The 27,296-nt window shown below is 40.0% G+C and overlaps 1 protein-coding gene across 1 annotated transcript in view; it reads right to left on the reverse strand.

The window, feature by feature from the left end:
* Positions 1-27,296, reverse strand: part of DPYD (dihydropyrimidine dehydrogenase) — a 628,457-nt gene that overhangs the window by 21,280 nt on the left and 579,881 nt on the right. Inside the window, 1 exon segment of the mRNA XM_032217710.1 lies at positions 11,589-11,735. Within this exon segment, the coding sequence (XP_032073601.1) occupies positions 11,589-11,735 (147 nt within the window).

Raw genomic sequence — 27,296 nt, forward strand, 5'->3', positions numbered from 1 at the left:
GAAACGTGGCTGGGTCTTTCAGCATGACAATGATCCCAAACACACCGCCCGGGCAATGAAGGAGTGGCTTCGTAAGAAGCATTTCAAGGTCCTGGAGTGGCCTAGCCAGTCTCCAGACCTCAACCCCATAGAAAACCTTTGGAGGGAGTTGAAAGTCCGTGTTGCCCAGCGACAGCCCCAGAACATCACTGCTCTAGAAGAGATCTGCATGGAAGAATGGGCTAACATACCAGCAACAGTGTGTGCCAACCTTGTGAAGACTTACAGAAAATGTTTGACCTCTGTCATTGCCAGCAAAGGATATATAACAAAGTATTGAGATGAACTTTTGATATTGAACAAATACTTATTTTCCACCATAATTTTCAAAAAAAATTCTTTCCAAATCAGACAGTGTGATTGTCTGGATTTGTTTTCTCATTTTGCCTCTCATAGTTGAGGTCTACCTATGATGTCAATTACAGGCCTCTCTCATCTTTTTAAGTGGGAGAACTTGCACAATTGTTGGCTGACTAAATACTTTTCTGCCCCACTGTATATGAGACCGTGAAAATACCCATTTAAAGTGGAATCACATATTATCATTGTCAGCATTATCATCTAGATTTAATGTGACTAGAGCTCTATTGATGACTAATTTGTCAGAATGTCAGGCTTCCAGAAATTCCCTAGCATTTTTTTAAAAAAAATTCAAAATACTTCATGTAGAACTAAGTGTAACTTTTTATGATTATCCACCAGCACATTCCTAAAATGAATTCAATCTGGACAAAGATAAAAGAAAAAAAAATAGGATGCAGAGGTCAAAGGAAGTTGAGGCTGAAGCAACTGTAGGAATGGACTGACCTTGATTTGAAAAGGCACATAATACTGTACTGCTAAAATGAAGAGAGTTGGGCCATATGATTCACCAATGAATGGGTCTGGCAGAGGAAAGGAATCAATGAACGTTTTGGTGGATGGAATGACAACATTATTAAACTGGCAAAGCAAGTTATACCAATCCTCAAGAGGGTTCAATGAAGTTATAAGGCAAACCGCTTGGAAAACACAGAAAGGGGTGCACGAAAAAATAAATAACTTGTATGGGAAAATGGAGAAGAAAAATATAAATAGGAGCATATGAAACTAAGAAAACCAAAGTACACTTTAGATGTCACAAGAAATCAGATAATAAGGTAATAATATGAAGCATGGTGACAAAGAACACTCCAGTAGAGAGTTTAATGTTGGCTAAGTGTTTATTGTTCACCAGTCGGGACTATAGGAAAAAGTGAAAAAGCACTTGCAGCTGTTTAACAAGAATGTTCCAATGTTTTTCATCCTCACCCCCCTCCAGCAACTTCCCAGTAATTCTGAGGTGCATATTCAGGAGAAATAAAATATAGATATAAACCTGGCTGTCAGGCCTGCAATTATATTTCTTTTAGAATTTTGGCCTGCCACACTTTCTCTTATTTCATTATGCTGTTTCATTAGTATAGTTGATGGGAGGGGGGAAATAGACAGGAGCAGGATTGTGGAATGTATTGTTTTCATTCTTTTCTAGAAGCCAAAGTCATCTTTTGTCTCTGCACTTTTACACCTGACCGGAAGAAGCTGGGTGTGGATGCCAGCGTGGAAGAAGAAGATTGGACCATATGATGGATTGTGGGTGTGGGGACAAGATCATGAACTTTTAACTGGGTGGAATTCTGATGTCATTTCCAGAATTGGGATTAACGCAGATGTGCTAAGATGTCTGCTTTATTAAATTGGAACTTTAAGGATCGTTTTGCCTTGGACTCTGATTTAATTCTACATGATACTTGGAACGCTGACACTGGCATCATTCCATTACCCAGAATTATTTGGAGATAATAAAAGGGGGGGAGGCTTGGGTTGATCAATTGAAATATTACTTGCCTGAAGCACAAATTAATCTTGTTCACATCTGAAAAGAATGTGGGTTTCTATCAGTATTTTGAAGTCTCACTGAATGTGTGGCTATGTCTGAAGGCAGGACAGGATCAAGTTTGGACCCTTTTTAGTATGAGAGAGCATTGAAAGGGTGTATTTTTCCAGCACACAGTGATAGTGGAGCTGGCACATGTCTCTTCCTTCCTTCCTTCCTTCCTTCCTTCCTTCCTTCCTTCCTTCCTCCCTCCCTCCCTCCCTCCCTCCCTCCCTCCCTCCCTCTCTTCCTATGCACACCTTGTAACATAGAATTACATAAGAGGTGACAAAAAGACTATACGATCTTGGCAACTAATTGTATAGCAACTGCAGACTTCATCCTTTTGTCTGTCTGTCTGTCTGTCTGTCTGTCTGTCTGTCTGTCTACCCCCTCTCTTTCTCCCCCCTCCCTCCCCCTCACACACACAAAAGCCTGACTACTGGTTCCTTGAGAGTAGTAGAAACCCCTCCCCTTGGCAATCTTCCTTAGGCAAGACGCTTTAGTCCATCCCATAAGTCAATCTTAACAGTGAATCTGATCTTGATCCCTTTTAGTCACATTCAATCCTTCCATCAGTTTCCTAATGTCAATAGAAACCTGTCCAGTTTGATTTTGCTTGCTTATCTAGGTAGCTTGTAACTTCGACTAGCTCCATTTCATATCTGAAAACTGATAATCCTCCACTTATGAAAGAGATTGCATTTGGCAGAACAACAGCCATGGTGGCCCCAAAGAATGATATTAAAGGCAACAGAGAAAAGTAGTTTATTTAAGAGAAAATAAAGTCAAGAGGATATTTTGGAAATATTTGTAACTTATTCCAAGAGCGAAGCAATCTACATTGACAGAATGTAATAGGCGTGTGTATGAATCAGTTGTACACATTTTCCATGTATTGGCCCAGAAGATAGAATACAGAAGGCAAAAAATAAATACATTCCTAAAGGGTATATTATGTTCTGTAAAATGTTTTTTTAAAAAAACATGCATTCTATTCAATGCATTTGAAACAAGTATTTTTTTTCTCCTTTTTTCCTTCTAGTTGAGACTCATACTATGGCCAGCTGACACTTGCAGCTTATTTTGGGAGGCAATGAAATTTGCAAATCTTGACTTCTCAAGTACGTTTAACAGATATATGTATGATGATGATGATGATGATGATGATGATGATGATGATGATGCACAAACTGAGTATAAAAATGGCATGATAAATTAGAACAATAGTGCATTGGAATATCTGCAAGAAATACCAGCAAGAACTGGTGGGACCACAATATAAACAAAGTAGAAGAAAATGAAAAAGTTAAAGAGCTCTGAGGCTTTAGCATACAAACAGACAGGCACCTGCCATATGACACCCCAGATGTAACAATTATTGATAAGTAAGGCAAAGAAGTCTGGAAAGTGAATATTGCAGTACCTGGAGGCAAAAAAAAATAGAACAGAAAGAATTGGAGAAAAAAAAAATCACACAATGCAAAGACCGGCAAATAGAAGTAGAACAACTATGAAGAAAGAGGTAAAGGAGAGGTGGATGGAAGGGAGAGAAAGAGAAGGAGAGGAGGGAGGAAGAGAGAAAAAGAGAAGGAGAGAGGGTAGGAAGGAGAAGAAAGAGGGTAGGAGTAGGGGAGAGGTAAGGGAAGAAGGGGAAGGAGAGGAGGAAGGAAGGAAGTAGAGAAGGAAGGGAGGGAGAAAAGAAAAGAAAGAGAAAATAAGGTGGTGTCCTAGCAGGTGCGAAGGATGGTAAACAAAGCATTCCAAATTATACCTTATAACCTTTTAAATGGAATAATAATAATATAAGAATGGCAAAGAAAAAGAATAACTACGTGAATGTATATCTATAACTGTATGTAAGAGAATAAAATATAAAGCACAATATAGGTAAATAATACTTGGTCATAAGTAGCTAAGTATAAATAAATAAAGAATTGTATATAAAAATGGATAACGAATAACGAGATTGTGAACGCAAGATACAAATGTATAGAAGGGAAAACATTAACTGCAAAGAAACCGATTCGGAACTGCTATATGATATACGATGGAACTTATTGTTCCTATGTTGTTTTTAAGTCTTGTGTTTGTTTCTGTTGATGTGCTTATGTGTTTAAAACAAAAATTAATACATAAAAAAAAGAAGTAGAACAACTATGGCAAAAGAAAACAAAGATAGTACCAATAATAATTAGGTGACTTGGGTGCAATCCCAAAAAATCTGGAGCACCTTGCAAAAATCATCAGCATTGACAAAATGCAGTTTTACTTGGAACAGCTTATATCTAGTGACGATACCTTTAATAGCTTCAGATAATATCAGCCTACCCCAGAGTCTTGGGAAGGACTTGAGAGGTGGCTAAAAATACAGCTTAGACATCTGGTTCTCTGAGCAACCAACAACCACCATAATAATTGTAAACATTTTCTTTGCACTCCATTCTATTAGGAAGAATTTTGGGCTGGTATTTTTAAAGTAGAATTCTCCAGTATTGTTCATGTGGATTCTTTGCAACTGAAGGCAGTTTATTTAATGTATTTATTGCATTTATAAATTTCTCCCCTACCTATCAGGTGCCTAGGCTTATGTACAATAAAAATAATTAAAGCTCACCATAAATCCAAGAAGCAAGGGAGCCAAAATCATTTGATATGGCTTCAGAACAACATTAAAATAAGAAAGTTTTGCTTCTTCTGTAGTTCTGGCTTACAAAACAATATTGAAAAGTGAGTTTGGATTGACTTCATTTTCGTCCTGGAGAGAGCACTACCAACAGGATGCTGCTAATAAAAAGACCCTCTTTTAAACAGCCGCCAATCAAGTTCTCTAGCTGGTGGGGCACAAGTAGAACTATGGGTCAAAAAGAGGGGGAAATCTCACCGAGCAATATGTAACATACCGTATTTTTCAGAGTATAAGACGCACCCTTTTCCCTCAAAAAAGAGGCTGACAATATGGGTGCGTCTTATACACTGAATACAGCATTTTTTGCCTCCTGAAACCCCATCCCCTTCACCTAAATGGCCATGCAGAGCCTCTAGGAAGCTTTTAGAGAGTTCCTGGGGGCTGAGGAAAGCAGAAATGAGCAAAAAACAGCTAAATTTTACTCCCCCGCCTCCAGGAGCACTCTATAAGCTTCCTAAAGGCTATCCATGCCCCTTTTTTTTACGAAAAATGGGCCCATTTTCGTGAAAAGGGCCATTTTTTGCTCGTTTTTGCCCCACCAAGGAGTACTGTGCAAGCCCCCTAAAGGATTTTGGGGGGGGGGAACGGGCCCATTTTCACGACAAACGGGCCATTTTTGGGAGGTTTGCAGAGTGCAAATTTTTTTTTATTTGCCTCTTCAAAACCTTGGTGGGTCTTATACTCCAGTACGTCTTATACTCCAGTGCGTCTTATATACTCCAGTGTGTCTTATACTCCAGTGCATCTTATACTCCAGTGCGTCTTATACTCCGAAAAATATGGTATGCATAAAGAAAGTCTTCTCTTTTATTCCAAGGCCCACTTCAACATACTTTTGAAATTATTTGTAGTGCACCATGACCTAGCTCTTAGAATGATTACAAAGGGCACAGGAAATAAAGCAGCAAAGTACAGTGACACCTTTATATACATCACTATTGTTTTTAATTATTCCAGATGTGACATTATACATAACTCCTTGGTGATTCCATCTTTGGAGACTTGGTCACTAAGCTGGCAAAACAATACTGATCAGGGCTGGGTTTCGACCGGTTCGCACCGGTCCCTGCGATCCGGTTGGTCGCCGAACCCGGAAGTAAGTAACCTCCGGGAACGGCGAAGCCCCCCCCCCCGCACCCGCGCGCGCCCGCACACCCGCGCCCGCTCCTTACCCGGTTTTTTTGAATTTCGCGCTTTCCACGCATGCGCAGAACGCCTGCGCGATCCTCCAGGAGCAGCTGGAGCATCGCGCAGATGCTAGTACGCACGCGCGTGCCGCGTGCGTGCATGAGGACGCCGCCGGCCTCATTCCAACCGATCCGGTTGGAACGGGGCGAGAAACCCACCCCTGATACTGATATAGAAGGGTTGGTTCCTTTTTATAATCCTGGAGCACTATAATCAGCACTTGTGCAATTTTGATCCCCACACTTGCAAAATAATATTAATGAGCTGGAAGGGCAACCAAGATGATTCATGGACTAAAGAAACCAGCCCGTAAGAAACATTATCATGTCCGGGATTTTTTTTAGCCTGAAATAAAGATCATATTGGTATATCAAAAGTACATAATAGGAAAAATGTTTACAGAAGGACTCTAAAGTGGCAAGTAAAATGGAGTAAACAATTGCAAACTATACTGTACATACATGGGAGGGGGAATTAGAGTAAGTAGGTGACATTCATGGATTTTGGTATAATGTTTACAAAATATTTGTTAAGAATCAAGAAAAAAGGACTGTGGAAAGAATGCTGTCCTACCCATTATGATATATGGAAGTAAGTGTTGAACAAGCTGAACACAGTAGAAATGGGATACTTAAGAAGTAATAAAACAAGAGAGCGGTTTTGATGAATGTGGATTGAATACAGAAGTGAGTGATCAATAAGAAAGAAAAAACATTGAGCTACTTTGGTTATGCAGAGAGAATGAATGAAAACTGCAGTGTAAACAAATTTCTGAAGGAAAGAATGAATAGCCTAGGGCAGGGGTCAGCAAACTTAAACACTCAAAGAGCCATTTGGACCCATTTCCCACAGAAAAGAACCAGGAGCCACAAAGGACTTAACCGGAAGCCCCCTTTTCAATTCTGGAGCTGACCGGAAGGTCAGTTCCCCCACCATAGAGTCTCTTCCTAGCACAGCGTACTTTTTCCTCTACCTGTCATAACCGAAAGCCCTATCAATTGTGGAGACAACTGGAAAACCCTCCCCTTGCCATAGAGTCTTCTCCTGGCGCACTGTGCTTCTCTCCCCCACCCACCGGAAGCTCCTCTCAAAATTGTGGCGCCGACCAGTGATGGAGCCGTAGCAGAGGGAGGAAAGAGCCACATGCGGCTCCAGAGCCGCAGTTTGCTGATGCCTGGACTAGGGAAAAGGGCAAGAAATAGATAGAACCCACCAGAAAAAATGGGGTTGGATGAAATTTGTGGAAACCTCAAAAATGGACAACTGAGAAGCCTAAAGAACAAAAGGCAACATATAACTCAGCATGGGGATGTGAAAACAAGTGTTGGTGTTTTGCCTCTTACAGTATTAGTGCTTGTTGTCACTCACTAAAACCACATATTTTGAAACTTGGGACTGATTAAATGATGTGTTTCTCCATACAGTTAAACTGTGAGATTTGCTACAATTAGTTGTGATGACAGATGATTTAAAATCAAGACTGAAAGGCAATTCGAGGTAATGGCTAAAGACATTAGACTAGAAACTAGAAGACCACAAGTTAGTTCTGCCCTAAGAGAGCCTATATAGTGGTTAAGGCATTAAACTAGAAACTGGGAGATTGAGAGTTCTAGATTTGTCTTAAGCATGAAGTCAGCTGTTCTTGGGCCATTCACTTCCAAAATCTGGCCAAGAACACTGCAGGGTTGCCAGGAGTCAACACTGACTCAAAGGTACAAAGAGACAGATCCACAGGACTCCTACCTTGGGAACATAGTCAGTTGAGTAATTTTGGACCACTCCCTCTCTCTGAGCCCTAGGAAGAAGATAATGGTAAACCACTTCTGAAAATGTTGCCAAGAACACTGCAGGGACTAGTTCAGGCAATCACTAAGAGTCAGGCCTGATTTGAGAGCACAAAAATAAAGCAGAACCAGACATATTAAAAGCGATATCTATGAATCAGAGGTGGTATTCAGCCAATTCTCACCAGTTCTGGAAAACCGGTACCGAAAATTTTGAGTAGTTCGGAGAACCGGCAAATACCACCTCTGGCTGGCCCTGCCCCCAATCTATTCGCTGCCTCCCGAGTCCCAGCTGATCGGCTCGGTGTTTTGTTGCCCTGCACAGGAGAATGGAGCTGGAAACCAGGTTGGTGGGGTGGGGAAGGAATGGGGATTTAGCAGTATTCTTCCCTGGAGTGGGGTGGAAATGGAGATTTTGCAGTATCCTTCCCCGAGGAATGCGGAGGGAATGGGGATTTTGCAGTATGCTTCCCCTGCCACACCCACCAAGCCATGCCCACAGAACCGGTAGTAAACATTTTTGAATCCCACCTCTGCTATGAATACTTTATAGTCTTGATGCTATATTCTCTTTCCCACCTCATAAGTGATATAAATTACATTCCAGCTGCTGAGAATCAAAAAAAGGAAAAGAATTAGCATCTTCTTGTTCATATTTGTCAGCTTCTTGTTCTTTTAAAATTATTATTTCTTTTTTTTTTTACATTTGTAATCTGTTTCTGCTCAATCTCTTATTTTAATTATTATTTCAGGAGGCTATCTTTGTTCAAACTCTTGCTTACATTTTCATCTTAGAAGAGCCGAGGTGGCACAGTGGTTAGAGTGCAGTACTGCAGCTGACTGCTAAGCTGCAGTCCGGCGGTTCAAATCTCACCGGCTCAAGGTTGACTCAGCCTTCCATCCTTCCGAGGTGGGTAAAATGAGGACCCAGACTGTGGGGGCAATATGCTGACTCTGTAAACCGCTTAGAGAGGGCTGAAAGCCCAATGAAGCGGTATATAAGTCTAACTGCTATTGCTAACTCCTATTGCTATCTATTTTTTCAATTCTTTTTATAGCAAAAATGCAAAATATAAATCTAGTTGATTCTCTCTCCCTCTCCCTCCCTCCCCCCCTCTCTGCATTTGATTTTATCTGCTCTTTCACTTCTCCTCAATATCTTTTCTCAATTCTCAGTTTCATCTGCCATGGCAAAGTTATCCCTCAGTGAAACTGCAGGTGTTTTTCTCCCTGATGATTCCATCAATATTTTTCCTGCAAGGAAAATAAAACTGTAAAACCCCTAAGGTGACAATGCCTTTGAAAGCACCAAGCCCTCTCAAAATAAATAAAGAACAATATTTGTTTGGTGTTTTCATGTGCAAAGAATGTTTTCATGTACACAGAGAAAAGACATGAAGATACAATGGTATCAGTAAACTATTGCTTGGAATAGCAATATTATGTAAATTACTAGCAGCCGAGAGAGGAAGTTTAACGACACACAACCAGACATTGGTCATATGTCACTACTCCTTTTACAACACTGTAAAGTGTATAAGTGAAAAATGTCAAGGATCACACAACATGAAAAACCTAAGACTCACTTTCACAGATCATCTCCGGTTCCATCTGAGGCCAATACACAATGCTTGTATAAATTAATTTTTTTTCATTTTCCCTTTATTTGTATGCCGCCCTTTTCCCTGGGGGGACTCAGGGCGGCTCACAGTTCAAAAAAAAGGCGGGGGGAGGACAAACAATTTCTAACATAAAGACAATACATCATTATTAAAAACACAACAGTCACACAATTCGAGTGGGGTTAGAATCTTAACCCCAGGCCAGCCAGGACAGCCAGATCTTTAGGGCGGCGTGGAAGGATTGGAGGGTGGTGAGGGTCCGAATCTCCACGGGGAGTTCGTTCCAGAGGGTCGGAGCAGCCACCGAGAAGGCTCTCCTCCGGGTAGTTGCCAGTCTACACTGGCTGGATGATGGAATTTGGAGGAGGCCTAATCTATGCGATCGTATCGGTCTAGTGGAGGTAATTGGCAGTAGGCGGTCTCTCCAGTACCATGAAGGGCTTTGTAGGTGATAAGTAGCACCTTGAATCGCACCCGGAGATCAACAGGCAGCCAGTGCAGCTCGCGGAGGATGGGTGTTACGTGGGTGAAACGAGGTGCACCCACGATCACTCGCGTGGCCGCATTCTGGACCAGCTGAAGTCGCCGAATGCTCTTCAAGGGCAGCCCATGTAGAGCACATTGCAGTATTCCAGCCTAGAGGTCACAAGGGCACGAGTGACTGTTGTGAGGGCCTCCCGGTTCAGGTAGGGACGCAACTGGTGCACCAGGCGAACCTGGGCAAATGCCCCCCTGGTCACAGCTGACAAATTAATCTAGCTTCCCTGGAAATAACAAAACCACACTACAGAGTTCATTTTAGCATATCTTTGATTTTGTATTTTTAGTGCATGTTAAATATAAACAGCCTAATACAAATATCAACCTCTGATTATCTGAATAATGGCCTAAACCACAGAAACAATGCATTTTAGTAACTTTACTCAATACATATCTGCAAACAGTCCTCAATTTAGGACCAGAATTGGGGCCAGAATTTTCAGTGCTACTAAAGTGATTGTTAAATGAGTTCTGTCCAATTTTAAAATATTTTGCCACAGTTCTTAAACGAATCACTGAAGTTGTTAAGCAAATCCAAGTTTCCCCCTTTGATTTTGTCTGTCAAAAGCCAATTGGGAAGGTTCACACGTGGCAATCATATGATCCAGTGACATTGCCACCATTGTAAATACGAGGCAGTTGCCAAGTACCCAAATTCTGATCATATGACTGTGGGGATGCTGGGATGGGTTGTAAGTCTGAGGACGAGTCATAAGCCACTTTTTTTGGTTCTGCTGTAACTTTGCACAATCACTAAATAAATGGATCTAAGCCCAGGATTACATATATAAGTTTATTGATATGCGAGCCACACACTGAGTGGTGGGCTTCAAAAATTTCAGCAATGAGTTCTCTGCCTGGTTGCTGGGTGGGCGTGGCCATTGTGGGTGTGGCCTAGTTGGCCTCCTGCATCACAGCGGGGATGGGGGCGGGTGGCGTTTTTGCCTTCCCCAGGCTCTGGAAGCTTTCCTTGAGCCTCTGGGAGGGTGAAAATTGCCTCCTCCGAGCTTCAGAGGCCCTCCAGAGGCTGGGGGCCATTTCCTCCCCCTCCCCGAGCCTCCACACGGGCCCGGCCCCTGCACTTACCTTGCATCCAAAACAGGCTGCATGGAGACCCCAGGGCAGGGTGGGGCCAGCCAGGGGTAGGATTTGGAGGTTCTCCAAACCAGCCATAATGTTAACTATGGATTCTCCCAAACCCAGGTGAACCTGTAGCAGCCCACACCTCAGAGGTGGGTTCCTACCAGTTCGCACCTATTCGGTAGAACCGGTTCGTCAAATCTACCGAACCGGTTAGAAGAGGTTCCACCAGTGGACCCGGAAAGCAGGCCACACCTACAGAAGAGGTTCCAAAATTTTTTGAAACCCACCACTGGTCCTTGGATATGATTATTCTACACTATCATGCTCCTATTTATAAAACTCAGTGCCTCTGTGAAAGGTAAGGATGACTACTGCGTTTGTGGTGCAATCAGAACATTACGTGTGTTGAAGTTGTTTTAACGCAAACCAAAGATGCCTTTTAAAAAACAGGTTTACATCCTATTCTTATGCATGCCAGTGCTGTGTGTGAGGTAATTTAAGGTGGTTCTGACAAGTGTCGTCGGCATCTTCATATCCGGTCACATGGGCGGCAAGCCACTCCCATCCGGTCACATGGGCGGCAAGCCACTCCCACAAAGGAGGCCAAACCCACAGAGTAGGTTCGAACAATTTTTGAAACCCACCACTGCCACATCTGCACACCTCCACAGCATGAAATATAATCATAAATGCAAAATCATTTTGAGAAGGCTGCTCTTCCTTTATGTGAAACTTCTGTTTATTCTTACCTTCACGGCTGGGATGGGCTTCTTTGGGGCAAAACACTTTCTCTCAAGCTGGGAATGAAGGCTGCTGTTCTGTGCCTTTAGTTTCAGCTTATTTTCAGCTATTATCTTCTTTCGTTGCTCAAGATACGGTCCAAAGCTGGGAAGTTTCTATAAGAAATAGGAGGCATGGAATTACTGCTGCAGTCCTGGCACTCTTCTGCAAACAAAGCTGAGAGCTCTTCCAAGGTTGTTAGTTGTTTTAGCACTTAGGATAGAGGATTGTATCAGAGAAGGTATTATGAGCAAGTTTCCACAATGCTAAGCTATATATATATATTACCTGGGCATTATACATACTTAATATATATCACCAAATCTTATACTGTAATTCTTCCTATTGTTGTCTGTCCTTTTTATAGCTCTTAGTTGACAAGCAGACATCCCTCATGGATCTCAGGCTGAGACCTCAGAAGTATTAAGATGTACTACAATTACTGTGAAGAACTCACGAGTATTAGGATGTACTACAAGTGCTGTAGAAAATTGTGTGGTCAACAGAAGATAAAATCCATCTTGAATGAGAACAAAGCAATACATCTTAGAAACGAACATGAAAGGAAATTTGCTTTTATCCATGACTAAGCTGTTAAATGGGATGTTTGTTCCATTAATGGAAAAGGGAAAACTTTTGAACTGACGAAATGCTACCAACATTTCTAACAGCAGATTAGAGTGAAGTCAGAGGAAGATATGATTAGATAGATAGATAGATAGATAGATAGATAGATAGATAGATGATAGATGATAGATGATAGATGATAGATGATAGATGATAGATGATAGATGATTGATAGATGATAGATGATAGATGATAGATGATAGATAGAAAGATAGATAGATAGAAGAAAGAACAAACAGAATGAAATAATCAGTAAAATATATTCACCTGGGGCTTTCTGAAGTAAATTTTATTCTTAAACATTACACACCACACAATGAGGTACAAAACATTCTTTTATAGCTGATTATAATACCAGCACCAACAACAGAGAAACCAAAAAATACTCTAGGTAATTAATTCCAAAACTATTATAATTCCAACCAAGTAAAGGACATCAATTTAATTTCTGTTAGACAGCAAACCATTCAAGGCACCTGATGAAAGTTAAAATTAGAACAGAATATAAAATGTTCAAAATACAATAATGGTAAATGTTAAAGTTGTGTAGCAATTAAAGGCCTGCTGAAGGAGGTGTTTTTAGATTCTGTAAACAATGAAAGAGAGAGGGACCAATCACAACTCCAAAAGAAGTGAACAAGAACAAGAGCCACGGTGGCTCAGTGGTTAGAGTGCAGTACTGCAGGCTACTTCTGCTGATCACCAGCAGCCCCTAGTTTGGCAGATCGATTCTCACCAGGCTCAAAGTTGACCCAGATTGTTGGGGGCAATATGCTGACTCTGTAAACCACTTAGAGAGGGCTGTAAAGCACTATGAAGCAGTATATAAGTCTAAGTGCTAGTGCTAAGTGCTAACAAAGGTAGAGAAAACCATATTTTATGTGCCAGTAGAAAGAGTTTAGAGAGAGTTGTGACCTCAAGACTGGATTATTGTAATGCACTCTACATGGGGCTGCCCTTGAAGAGTGTTCGAAGACTTCAGTTAGTCCAGAATGCAGCCGCGCGAGCGATTGTGGGTGCACCCAGGTACACCCACGTCACACCTATCCTCCGCGAGCTGCACTGGCTACCCATTAGTCTCCGAATCCGCTTCAAGGTGCTGGTCGCTACCTATAAAGCCCTACATGGCATCGGACCTGGGTACCTGAGAGACTGCCTCCTGCCGATTACCTCCCAGAGACCGATTAGATCTCACAGGTTAGGTCTCCTCCGGATTCCATCCGCCAGCCAATGTCGGCTGGCGACCCCCCCGGGGGAGAGCCTTCTCTGTTGCAGCTCCAGCCCTCTGGAATGATCTCCCCGTCAAGATCCGGACCCTTACTACCCTCCCGGCCTTCCGCAAAGCCACCAAGTCCTGGCTGCTCCAGCAGGCCGGGGGCTTGTGAAACATCCAGCCCCACGGAAATTGTGAATGTTGCGGTTTTTGTTTTAAAGTGTTGTCTTTGTCCAGTTTTCCCCTTCCCTTGTCTATTGTGAGCTGCCCGGAGTCCTTCGGGAGTGGGCGGCATACAAGACAAATAAATAAATAAATAAATAAATAAATAAATAAATAAATAAATAAATAAATAAATAAATAAATGAATGAATGAATGAATGAATGAATGAATGAATGAATGAATGAATGAATGAATGAATGAATGAATGAACGAACGAACAAACAAACAAACAAACAAACAAACTGAAGAGTTTTGGGTTTTTGATTCAATACCATCATTTTAAGTTGTCCTTGGGAAGGAATTGATAACCAGTGCCTATGATTCAGAGGAGGTATCTGACCCTGTTCTTGCAGTAATCAGCAATGTCCAGACAATTTTCAAAATTAGTCCCATATGAAGCATGTTGCGGGAATAAAGATGGGATATAACCAAAGCATGAATAATTATTGCTAACTCTGTCCAGGGATATGATAGGTGTGCTGGACAGAATTGTGCTCTTAATAACAAAAGCCAATTGCAAATCCATAGCATATTAATCTTGATCTACTCTATTGCTGAATTTGGGCATGTTCAGGTGGCTTTCCTAGAATTGGAGCAAGAAAAAGTAGAATTGAGAATCATCAAGATTTTGATAACATCCAATTCAGAAACCCCAGATGACCTTCCTAGCCAGTTCCCTAAATACTGACCAATATAGGGAATAATATGGTATTTTCCCAAAGGCCTACTTTTTGTTCATTTGGTCTGGGGAGATTAAAACCACAGTAAAATTGTGATAAAGTGTAATCTTCTAGGTAGTCCACTTAATTCTTAATGGAGTAAGTAGATGGCTTAATGATGCAAAAATGGTCAAAAGGTAAAAACAGAAAGAAAAAGAGAAACCCAGATGATCATACCCACCAGTGGTGGGATTCAAAAAATTTCCGAACCTACTCTATGGGTGTGGCCTCCTTTGTGGGAGTGGCTTGCCGGCCATGTGACCTGGTGGGAGTGGCTTGCCGGCCATGTGTTCTCTCTTTCTCTCTCTCTCTTTCCTTCCTTTTGTCTCTGTCCCTTTTTCCTTTTTTTTCTTTCATCTCTCACTTTTTTATTTTTATTTATTTCTTCCTTCCTTTCTTTTTCTCTCTGTGTGAGTCAGTCTGTCTGTCTGTCTGTCTGTCTGTCTGTCTGTCTGTCTGTTTGCGCGCGTGTTAGTGGTGGGTTTCAAAATTTTTTGGAACCTCTTCTGTAGGTGTGGCCTGCTTTCTGGGTCCACTGGTGGAACCTCTTCTAACCGGTTCGGTAGATTTGACGAACCGGTTCTACCGAATAGGTGCGAACTGGTAGGAACCCACCTCTGATACCCACATACTATTTAGGTTATCTATGAAGATGATCAAAGTAATTTCAGAACTATATCCTGCCGAAACATGAAGTGAAATGGATCCAGAAAAATCAACTTAATTTATTTATGATATATTTATATTTCCTATTTCTTTACTCCCTATCTGTGGATTTATGACAACTATGCTTCCTATAAGAGGTATTGATCATCAGCTTCAATCGTATTGTTAATTCCAATCAATCGGGAGACCTGACAGGTAAGCAGTAGCTGTTATCTGCCATACCCTTGTCCATATATTTAACAGGCATCCTCATTCCAAAATAATAGAAACAAACATGTGCCAAGGTTACATCCCTATGAATTATCTCAATGCTGCAATTTCCATCCTTTCCATATTGTTGTGCAGTGTTAGGATGAAAATATAAAAGGACATTACAAGACACATGTTGTAATTAGACATCCTTTTGGTTAGGAACCTAAACATCCAGCAAAATCACTTCCATAGATTACAACTTTAATATTCAGATATGTTGGATTGGATTGGATTGGATTTATTACATTTATATGCCGCCCTTTTCCCCGAAGAGGACTCAGTGCGGCTCACAATTCAGTCAGGGAAGGGGATACAGACAGGGGGATAAAAAGACAGGACATAACAATAAAAAATTTAAAAACACACAACAACCATACCATTCGAGAAGGGGGGCAACAACTCTTTAGCCCCAGGCCTGTCGGAACAGCCAGGTTTTAAGGGCTTTGCGGAAGGCCTGGAGGGTGGTGAGGGTTCGAATCTCCACGGGGAGTTCGTTCCAGAGGGTCAGAGCAGCCACAGAGAAGGCTCTCCTCCGGATAGTTGCCAGTCGGCATTGGCCGGCGGATGGAATTCGGAGGAGGCCTAATCTGTGGGATCTGATCGGTCTATTGGAGGTAATTGGCAGCAGGCGGTCTCTCAAGTACCCAGGTTCAATACCATGAAGGGCTTTGTTCCCCTGGCCATTTCTGTATTCCTTTCTTTCTGTCACCATGCTTCATTTATATAATTTTGAAAAGTTTTCCAGTATGTTATACTTCCCTAGTTTTAGCTACAAACTGAAGTATTACTTAGATTTTGCATTATCCCTGCTCATGGTAAAAATAGGTATAATACAATATACAATGCATGCCTTGGGGTGCAGGGATTTGAAAAGTGTAACAGTGTAAAAATGATCCTATAGAACAGTCATGTCAAACTCATGACATGTTGTCGTCACATTATGTATTACAACTTTTTTCCCCTTTGCTAAAACGAGGATGGGCATGGCTAGGGTGTGATGCATCTCGCCCATGGGCCGCGAGTTTGATACCCCTGCTATAGAGCCAAGGTGGCGCAGTGGTTAGAGTGCAGCACTGCAGGCTACTTCAGCTGACTGCAGTTCTGCAATTCGGCTGTTCAAATCTCACTGGCTCAGGGTTGACTCAGCCTCCCATCCTTCCAAGGTGGGTAAAACCCGGATTGTTGGGGGCGATATGCTGACTCTGTAAACTGCTTAGAGAGGGCTGAAAGCCCTATGAAGCGGTATATAAGTCTAACTGCTATTGCTAACTGCTATAACAATATATACAGTACACTTCAGAGTTGGAATCTCTGAAGTTGTACATTTATAAAATTCTCGTATATATAAATAAATACTTGCACAATGAAAAATGACACACACTTATTTTCATATTAGCAGGAAAATGAATTCAATGGATAGACATAAAACTTGGAGAAGCAAACCCATTTACTTAACATTTTACTTTTCCTTCTCCTTAGACCAAATGGATTTGCCACAAAACTTTATAAAGCATGCTCTTAGATTATTTTGACATGGCAGTTAGAAGGATATTGGAGCTGTTACTATAGTAGCAGTAAGTTCTATGCAAACTCTAGAAAATGCTAATTTTATTCATTTCACTGTTTGACCTCGCCGAGCTTAATCTTTAGCCTGTGGGCTTGCTTCCACATAATGCAGTAATGGAGAAGAATGCTAAATTTCAAATACTGCCAGAATGCTGGTTCCAGTTTATGAACATGCCAGTGCCCACAGATAATGACAATATGTCAACTGGATAAAGACAGCTTCAGCTCAGGAAGGTAATCATGATATTTGATCTATCAAATAGTGTTATGAATCCAAACAGGTTTTTAGTGTTGGCATGCAAATGGAACATACTAGGTTTAGATTTATTAGATTTATATGCCACACTTCTCCCAAGGACTCAAGGAGGCATACAATATTAAAAGAAACACATAATACAAAAGTTTTTAAAAAATTAAATAGAATATCCCAAACAATTAGAATTGACAATAACATTTTTTTTAAAAAAAATCGAATTAAAATTAACAATGATCAATAATTTATTTTGTTTTGTTCAGGCCAGGCTGGCTTGCTGGAAAAGCCAACTTTTTAGGACGTGTCGGAAGGACCGGAGGTCGGGGATTATTCGAAGCTCCGGGGGCAGCTCATTCCAGAGGGACGGCGCTCCCACAGAGAAGGCTCTCCCCCTGGGGGTCACTAGCCGACACTGTCTGGCCGACGGCACCCTGAGGAGGCCAACTCTGTGGGATCGCACTGGATGGGGGAGGCTACCGGTGGCAGTAGGTGGTCTCGCAGGTATGCTGGGCCTAAGCCAGGGAGCGCTTTAAAGGTCATAATTAGTACCTTGAATCGCACCCGGAAGACAACCGGCAACCAGTGCAGGCCGCCTAAAAGGGGTGTAACATGGGAGCATCTAGGTGGCCCCATGATAACCCATGCAGCTGCATTCTGAACCAGTTGAAGCCTCCGGGTGCTCTTCAAGGGCAGCCCCATGTAGAGAGCATTACAGTAGTCCAGGCGAGAAAGAACGAGGGCATGAGTGACTGTGGGACAACCTCATCTCCCTTTTCATTATCTGGAAATATTTAACTGAACTAAGTAAGCCAAGTTACATAACAATTTCACAGTCATTTCATGCAACTCACTATCACTTGGTGTTTCTTATTAAATATAGATTTCTTGAATTGGGAAGAAGCCTGTGTCTAATTCCTTTCTTCTCACCCAACAGTTCACACTGAAATTTTATTTGATTGTTTATTATTAATAATTTTGTGACAATCCAAGCAAACTAAAACTATATTTTGCCCACAGAGTGAGAAATGGAGGTGAGTTTACGCAAAACAATTCATTATTGAGTGAGAAGCAGATATTTTGAAACAAATTTCCACTGCTACCTGAATTCCTACTTAGATTTAAACAAATCTCACCAATTTCTCTCTTTCTGTTATTTTTTTTTAAAAGGAAAGTAGAAAATAAAGCTTACTTAAGTGGAGAAATCCCAAAGAAGGAAGAATTCTATAAAATGTCCCAGTATTAACTTCATCCTGCACCAGACCACTATGTAATCTAAGAGCCACGCATCAGTCTGATTTAGATGAATGTTGACAAAAAATAAGCTGTCTAGGAAGCAATGGTTTTTCTAACAGTAATGAGAATAGGCAAGCAGCTCCTGTTATAGCTGAAGTGTAAGGCTTAACAAGAATCATTGTTGTATCTAAGAACAACTGAGCAGACTACCAGCAGAATACTTGGCCTATGCCATTGAACATTGGAGCAATGTGGAACGCCTACAAATAAATCCGTGAGTGAAAGTATCAGACTGCCTGAAATTACTTAAAATACAACCAATTGGAATGCAGTAGGAGTAAGCTGATGTTATAGCATCAGCTATAAAAATATCTTCAAAAGTTCTGTTAGGCTTCTGGAATTCTACCATTATAAATCCTGGCTCCTTGAATTTTTCTTATCTAGTTACCTTGGCATTCTGGCTGTTTTACAGCTTACTGATTTATGTTGTGGCTCCTGTTTCTCTCACTTCATTCTTGCGGTCTAGCTGAGATCTTCAGGCAGTTCACCGACCATGATGTGCCTTTCCTGCCTTTGTTTGAGTAACTTCAGCAGGCATTAAGTAAAATGCAAAGCACAATGTAGACACCCTTAATTTTGAAATCCTATGATGGAATCTCTATCACCTATTGCCATGCCTCCAAATATTTATTGCCTTTAGACTTAAAAAAAAATTACTTTTGGATGTTTCATTACACTGCATTCAGCAACAGCTGCAACCTAAATAAACAGAGTAAATATCTTCAAAGGCCATCTGATATACTGGCAGCTATCAAAACAATTCAATTATATCTTCTTTTCAAATAGGTTAATCATATTTTCAAGAAGATACACGAAAAGCTAGTGCCAGCCTGCTTTGAACTTCATTGGGGGGGGGGGGGGATAGTGGTTGGGCAGAGTAGTACCCTCAAAAACCTCTTAATCGAGGTATAATGTTATAAAACATCAGTGTAATATTTTTGTTATTATAAACAGTAGTTTTCTTGAGAGACAAAATACACCATAGCAGATAGTAGATATTAAGTGTACATAGGATTTTTTTAATGCTCATCCTGTATAAGAAACGGTTGTGTAGATGAATATTATTGTTTCCTTATTGCATATAGTGAAGTTATAGTCACTAGCAGAAGCAAGATCTGTATCAGTAAATTAATCGTCCATAGCAGAGGTGGTATTCAGCAGGTTCTGACCAGTTCTGGAGAACCGGTAGCGGACATTTTGAGTTGTTTGGAGAACTGGTAAACCCCACCTTTGACTGGCCCCACCCACATTGCAGTAACCTTCCCCTGGAGTGGGGAAGGAATGGAAATTTTACAGAATCCCCTGCCACACTCACCAAGCCACGCCCATCAAGCCACGCCCACAGAACCGGTAGTGAAATTTTTTGAATCCCACCACTGGTCCATAGCTCAGATTTGTTAACCAAAGTAGTATGTACAATATGTGAATCTATGTTATTCATTAGCATTCATAATACCTTTTGATGAGAAACTATCTGGATAGAGAACAAAATTCAATAGCAGGGATTGTATCTTCTTAGGATCACCTTCAGATCACCTTTCTAAAATCAGAAGCCTTGGTATTCATTATTGTAACACTAACAGAAGTTGTACCATGTGAAACTATCCAACATCAAATGGGGTAGACCACTTCATCAATTTGGTTTAAGAACCACCGTTACAGCATGACACATGTCTCTCCTTTCATCTAAAGGCAAATCTTTTGCACTACGCTTCCAAAAAAACCAACTTCGTAAGTGATGAACTGTGCAAATCTCCTGTAACCATTTGATTTTTGTTTTAGTATTTCTCAAGGGATTCATTCACTGATGAATTTGTCCTCCCTGGATAAGTTAAATCCTGTTCATTTAAAGATAGCCGTATCTATCAGTAGTGCTGTTTCTATCAAGATATAAAAAGCATTAGACTGTCAATAGAGAACTCACAACATAATGAATCAACAATGAAACATTAAGCCACCAAAGCTTTAAGGTGAATAAGCTAGTTCTGGTTATAATTTATTCGCAGATCAATCTAAATTCAATTGGGCATACTATGAACTAGGGATTGGTTACCTAATACAGATAGCTGCACAATACCTTAATTTTCAAATTACTGTAATTTCTTATATGTCTGCTCTCCAACATTTATTATATTAAAAGAAGAGGACTATAATATGGCCAATATTATAGTTTGCTACAATTCTGATATAAAATAACGAACTGAAGAAATCTTGCTTTGAGTACATAAATACTAAATGTTATGAACATTATCAACATTGGTTCCACCACAAAACTGCAGTCGACTAAAGCGCGCTCGACGAAACCGCGTACCTGACGTCATCACAGTGTGACGAAAAAAGCACGCTGTGAGCGGTAAAGCTAAAATTAACGCGTAAACCTAAACCTAACCCCCCGAAACCTAACCCTAACCCTAAACCTAACCCTTACCTTAATGTGAATCGGCTTGCTTTAAAAGCACTTTTTAAAGCACCCTTTTTTCTCCGCGGTCGTATTTGTCGCGCTGCTGATGACGTCAGGTACGCGCTTTAATCGGACACGCTTTAGTGGACCGCGGTTTTGTCGTGCCATGATCAACATTTATCAATTATCTCCATTATGACAAATATATGCACCAAAATCTGTCTTTGCAGTAGCCTGAATGGATATATTTGTATATAAAAAAGAAATGATACAGTATACAATAAGCACACTGTGACAAGGATTACTGCAGATTCCAAAAGGAAAGACAATACAATTCTAAGCAGCAGCGTATATTAAGAATATTTGTGATGATTTCCTTTTCTTTACCTCCTAATACAAACTTCTATGGTTTGAACATATTCCAGATAACCTTTTGGGGGGAAAAAAGAATGCTATTGGCATCTTAAAACGTTTGCCCTTTTTGTTGTTTTAAATAATAGTCATCCAGTGTGTAGAACCAGTTCTTCTGCCTGATCTTCTGAAATGTCACACCTTAAAAAAACAGGTGTCCCCACAGTGCTTTTTTGTTTTTATTCCTTTCAAGGAACACTTTTACAAAAATAGTTTCCCGAGCATGAAAATTAAAATCAATTTTTTTTTAAAAAAAAATCCCATGTTCTTTTCACTCAACATTTTATTAATAAATTCTCTGTCTGTATTTTTTCTCTCTGCTCATTTCTATCCCTAATGGGAAAAATCTCTTTGGCCTTCCAAAGAGATATACATGCACATCCCACTTGGGAATTAAAAAGAATTCAACGATGAATCTACCATAGTGAAAAGAACTTTGCTGATTCATTTCATTCCCGGAGGATGAACACTAATCAGAATAAAATCCAGCTAGCTCTATTCAGCTCCATGGTCAAATCAGAGATGCTAAGGAAGAAATATTTGACCTGCTGTCAGCAGATGGACTTTTAAAAAGTTAAAGTGACAAGAAATACCCGGCATAATTATTTATTACATTTTAGAAAGAAAGGGCAACTTCTTATGGACTCCCTGATCCGCTTTGGGAAACGTTTTCTACATTTTTCTTAAACAATTGGTTCAAGAAACCCCCAAATTCTCCAGACAAAAATCTATTTGCAAAAGGGGCAGAAAAATAGAGCAGATCTTATTCTGATCCACTTAACCAATTTTGTTGTATTTAAAGTACAATGACAATAAAGATTATACTTATCTCTAACCTCATTTTATACGTTAGCTTTTGAAGTCACTGTAAATAGAAGTATGGTCATGATACAATATAGGCAACACATTTATTAAGATGTCATCTGACTAGTTCAAGGAATTGATCAATGAATTGGTCACTGGATTTTGTAAATATCAACATGAGAAGCAAAAATGGAAAACCCTGCCCTAGTGGAATATCTGTAGGCATTCTGATTGAACATCAGTGAAATTCCCCTAGAGGGTGTGCATGCATTATATTTTGCCTACTGAACATCTGTGGAAACTCAAAAGAAAATTTAAAAAAACCCACAGCTACATCCTAAATCTAGTGATATACTGAAATGCAATATGTACATATTATTGATGATCTCACAGTCATTCCTTGGTTGTTTTACTTGAATAGGAATCTCTAAACAGTGACTTCAAATGATAGTTTGAGAAAATCAGTGGCAGTTTTTATTAACCACAACATCTGTCTCTTTCCCCGTGCTTTCTTATTTTATTTACGTATTTGTTTCTTTATTTGATTTCCCATCTTTATTATTTTTATAAAGGTACGAACAATACTTAATAGTCCTTTCTCCTTCTATTTTCCTCACAGTAATAATCCTGTGAGGTGAGTTAGGCTGAGAAACAGTGATGGGCCCAAAATCACCCAATAGGCTTTCATGCCTAAGGCAGGAGTAGAATTCACAATCTCGTGGTTTCTAGCCTGCAGTCACCTTTGAAAAAAATGAGTGAATATTTTTTGTGACAGTACACTAGCATTCCGGGTTCTAAAGATGTTTGGCCTATCTATTATAAAACATTCATCAAACACATTCACATCACATATATGATGTGATACAAGAACAGGACCTAAATAGTTCCTATGTTCATTTACTTGATGAATAAATGTTCCAAAGTGAATTATTCCTTCATAAGATGAAGTTGAGAGATGCAACCACTGGAAAGATTTCTACTTCATGAACATCTGGCCACCTGTCGTTTTATAGACAAAAGGATTTCATAGGAACAAAAAGGGATTTGAATTTATCAGGAGTTCCTTCAGTAAGGAACGTGTTGAATTTAGATTGCAAACCTGTAGAAAATACACAAAACTAAATCCCTCCCAAATTCAATGGATTTACTTCTGAGTAAACACGTGTGAGATTTGCAATGCACATGATCTTCTCTCTGTGATTTCCATATATTACCATATTCATGACACGGTGAGATGAAAGACACTCCACTTACTCTCTAACTGGAACATAAAAAAAGAAATTAAAACACTGGCAAGCACTTTGTCTTCAGTTTGTTGGGCATATATGAGAAAGAACTTCCCACCCGTTTATGTAAATGAAATTCTGATAGTTTAGCAGACTAAGTTGTAGCAAAGATGACAGCAGCCTGTCTATTAATAAACACCTAACATACTAGCAAATGCTACTACTTTCCGCTTTTTCTAAACCCTCTTTCTGGGAGAAAAAAAGTGTCAGCCTCTGCTTTGCTGCTGCTTCGGCTGCCATTGAAACGGGGAGGGGGGCATTGTATTTGGGAGGGGATTACTAATTGTGCTGGAGGAAGATTCTGGAGTTCTGCTGCCTGTCTTACTGCTCTTCTCTGCACTCTTTCTAGAGTCTCCACATCTTTTCTACATCAAGGCGACCAAAACTGAATGCAGTATTCCAAGTATGGCCTTACAAAGGCATTATAAAGTGGGTTGTTTTAACATAATACTATGTTTTATGTCAGAAATGATTTATTCTTTCCATTGATTTGTCTATATATTTACGATGCTTATATGTTGTTCCAATAGAAAGATGTTTGAAGGCACACTTTGATGCCTTTTCTTTTTAAAAAAACAACAACACTCATAATTCCTGTTACTGAAAAGTAATTAATTCTAATTATTACCAAATTGAAGAATCAATTGAAGGGTTAGTAGGATCCACTACAAGTTGATGAGGGTTCCTGATTTGGTGCTGATTTTTTTTCCTTAACATGGGTTGGTTTGTGGTAGTACAACAACAGCAACAAAATGTAAACAACCTTGTCAAAATGAAATTGATTGGGAAGATATATGTTTGGCTGCTAGGAAGCCGTATTTCAACCTTGTATCAGCCAACAACTATGCTAGAAGCTGGAGGAGTGCTATGTTTAGTGAGGAAAATCCCTTCAGAGAGAAGACCAGCCTTCCTAGAGACAAGAGGAGAAAGGATATTCGAACATTAGGCTCTTCAAATGGGGTTCTGTGGAACTCTGATGGTTCGCCCCAGAGGTGGGTTCCTACCAGTTTGCACCTATTCTAAGAGGCATCAGGAACTAGCTAATAGGCATCAGGAACAGTTGCAAAAGTACAGGAGATAATTGCACTCAACTGGTGGTCATTAGGCTCCTCTCCAGACTATAAAAAGGCTACTTGTGCACACACCCCTCTTTGTAGAAGTCAACACAGAATCGAATGTCGGAGAACTTTGTATGAGCTTGGCAGGCTGGATTGCTGCCAAGGACCTGTCTGTCTGTTAATTAAATGCCATAACTTATCTCTGGCTCGGAGCATGTGTTGGTGTGGAACGAGGGGGGTCAGAACAGGGATATATTTATTTATTTAGCCATGCTTCATAATAGGAAGTCACAAACCCGGTTTACAGCATGTCAATCCGCTTCAGCACTGCAAGATAAAACCAGACATATTGCCCTGATCAAATTGTGGGGTCCTTGGTGTTGTCTGAATGTGGTTGTTTTCTTGCTAGCACTGGTAATAGCAATAGCAATAGCAGTTAGACTTATATACCACTTCATAGGGCTTTCAGCCCTCTGTAAGCGGTTTACAGAGTCAGCATATTGCCCCCACAGTCTGGGTCTTCATTTTACCCACCTCGGAAGGATGGAAGGCTGAGTCAACCCTGAGCCGGTGAGATTTGAACCGCCGAACTGCAGATAACAGTCAGCTGAAGTGGCTGCAGTACAGCACTCTAACCACTGCACCACCTCGGCTGGTAATGTTACCTGGTTGGGTAATGCAATGTCTGCAAGAATACAACCAAGCTCAGAGAGCACCAAGGATCCCACCAAGGATCTCAAATCTGAGCTACAAATATTTTCTTTTGCCTGTACCCGATGAAACGTTCTTCAACAATAGGGACAAGAGAGCATCTTTCAAAACATAGATGAAAACTGATCAGGGTGATTAGAGGTGGTATGGCAGGGCAGAGTACTTTAAATAGATCAGAGGCAATGCAAGGGGGGGGGTTCCCCCCTCCCACGACCATCATCTCCTATCTAACTTTGTCTGAACTTTAAGCACTAAATAATACAAAAGCACAAAGAATCAAACTCAAAGATAACTTGAATTCATTCGTCTGTGGGCTGCCTTGCATGCTTCTTTTTCAAGGAAGCCTTGAAGTTGTTCAAACTGCATGACTCACAGTGACTTTCTGGGTAATAGAGATAGATAAATCAAGAATGCCACTGCTTCCGTTCTTTGTTTCCTAAAACCTGTACTAACCATTCAAAGGCCTTCTTTCCAGTTCTTTTGGCAGATTACTTTGGCAGAGAATAGTCTGTTGCAGATACCGGGCAAGTTAATTTATGGAAGAGTTTAGCATTCCTTTTGGTTCTGATCCCAAGTTGTAAAGAAAATAATTTAATTTCATAAGATGTCCTTCATGCTCAGTGCTCACCAAACCCCTTTACATTAAAGAAATGATTTAATTTTTATAAAGGAAAAAAAAAACGCCAAGTACTAACTTAAAGGATAAATGAAAACAATTAACTTTATCCAGCAATGTAAATTTGAAATGTTCTGAACTAAACACCGTCGTCTGAACATAAATTCAACTACACTTCCAATTTTTATTGTTTCATAATTTAGCTTTTGCCGATGAAATTAGACTTACGACATCAAACTGTTTGGAAATAAATGGAGGAAGCTAAATTTCCAGGCTTTCTGAGTAGTAGCATTTTGGAGAGGCTTTTGATTATTGTAAATGTGAATATTTTTTCCATCTTAAATACGTGTCATGTTAATGTATATTTGGACTGTTTGAGGTTTTCCAACTGCATACTACTTTGGAGTGGTTTTAAATGATGAAACATTTGATAATTAGAAAAATTTAAATAGGGCAATGTTTTGATTTTTAAAACATTGGGCAAAATGTATTTAGTCATGCATGATAATAGCAGGGCACAAGTCAAATTTATAGCAGGCCAATCCACTTCAAGATGAACAGGAAACATTGTGCCATATTCCAAGATAAAAATCAGGACATCTTTACATAGCCCTGACTAAAATGTGAAGTTTTTAGTGCTCGCTGAACTTTTGTTCTTCTTACAAGAATCTCTGGAAATACATTTTGAAGGGTAATCTTATGGTGCTCTACTCAATAATAATAACTCTACTCAATGGACTATATTTTCAAATAAATGAGTGCAGGATTATAGCCTGAGATTTGAACATTTCAAAATACGATATACTGCATTACTAAGCAGTTTTCTCCACTGATCTCAAACTCTATAGATCACATATTTTGCTGTGCTTTAGAATAGTTTTTTCTTGTTTTGTTTTTCCTCGCGCTTTCTCAGAAAAACAAGGAAAAGTGTATTTGTAATACACCTCTCGCTAAGTTGCGAGCCTAACAAAATATAAAGTTAGAAAGCAGAAGGTAAACTTGTCTGGTTACAAATCTGTACAGTATTAAATTTATGGATAAGATCAATATATACTATTGTTATTATTAAAACAATACTGTACAATTATAAAAGTGTAAGCTAACTACTATTTAATTTTACCAATATCATTTACAGTAAAAGAGGAAGGTTGAGTTCTCTGTCCAAAGTGGTCTTTTTTATATAAATAACTGGATTTGTTTAATGCACTAAGAGTTGTTAAAATCTTGAAGTGTCTATATATTGGAACACTTCAACTCAAATCTCTCATGAAAATATATAAAAATAATTCATAACAACCAGAAACAAATTTTAATTCATATCACTATGAAAAAGACCAGGATTATAACCTTACAGATGTCCGATCTTCATGTTTCTACTGAAGTCTTCCCACAGTTGTACGCTGTGATCTTAAACTAATTTTTGTCAATCTAGTAATCTCCAGATGTGCTGAATTCAGTTCCAAAATGACTTAATTAGCACGAGGGCACCAAATTGAGAAAGTTCGTACTAGATAGCAATAGCAATAGCAGTTAGACTTATATACCGCTTCATAGGGCTTTCAGCCCTCTCTAAGCGGT

This window comes from Thamnophis elegans, chromosome 5, assembly GCF_009769535.1.
Source record: "Thamnophis elegans isolate rThaEle1 chromosome 5, rThaEle1.pri, whole genome shotgun sequence".
NCBI classification, from domain to species: Eukaryota; Metazoa; Chordata; class Lepidosauria; order Squamata; family Colubridae; genus Thamnophis; species Thamnophis elegans.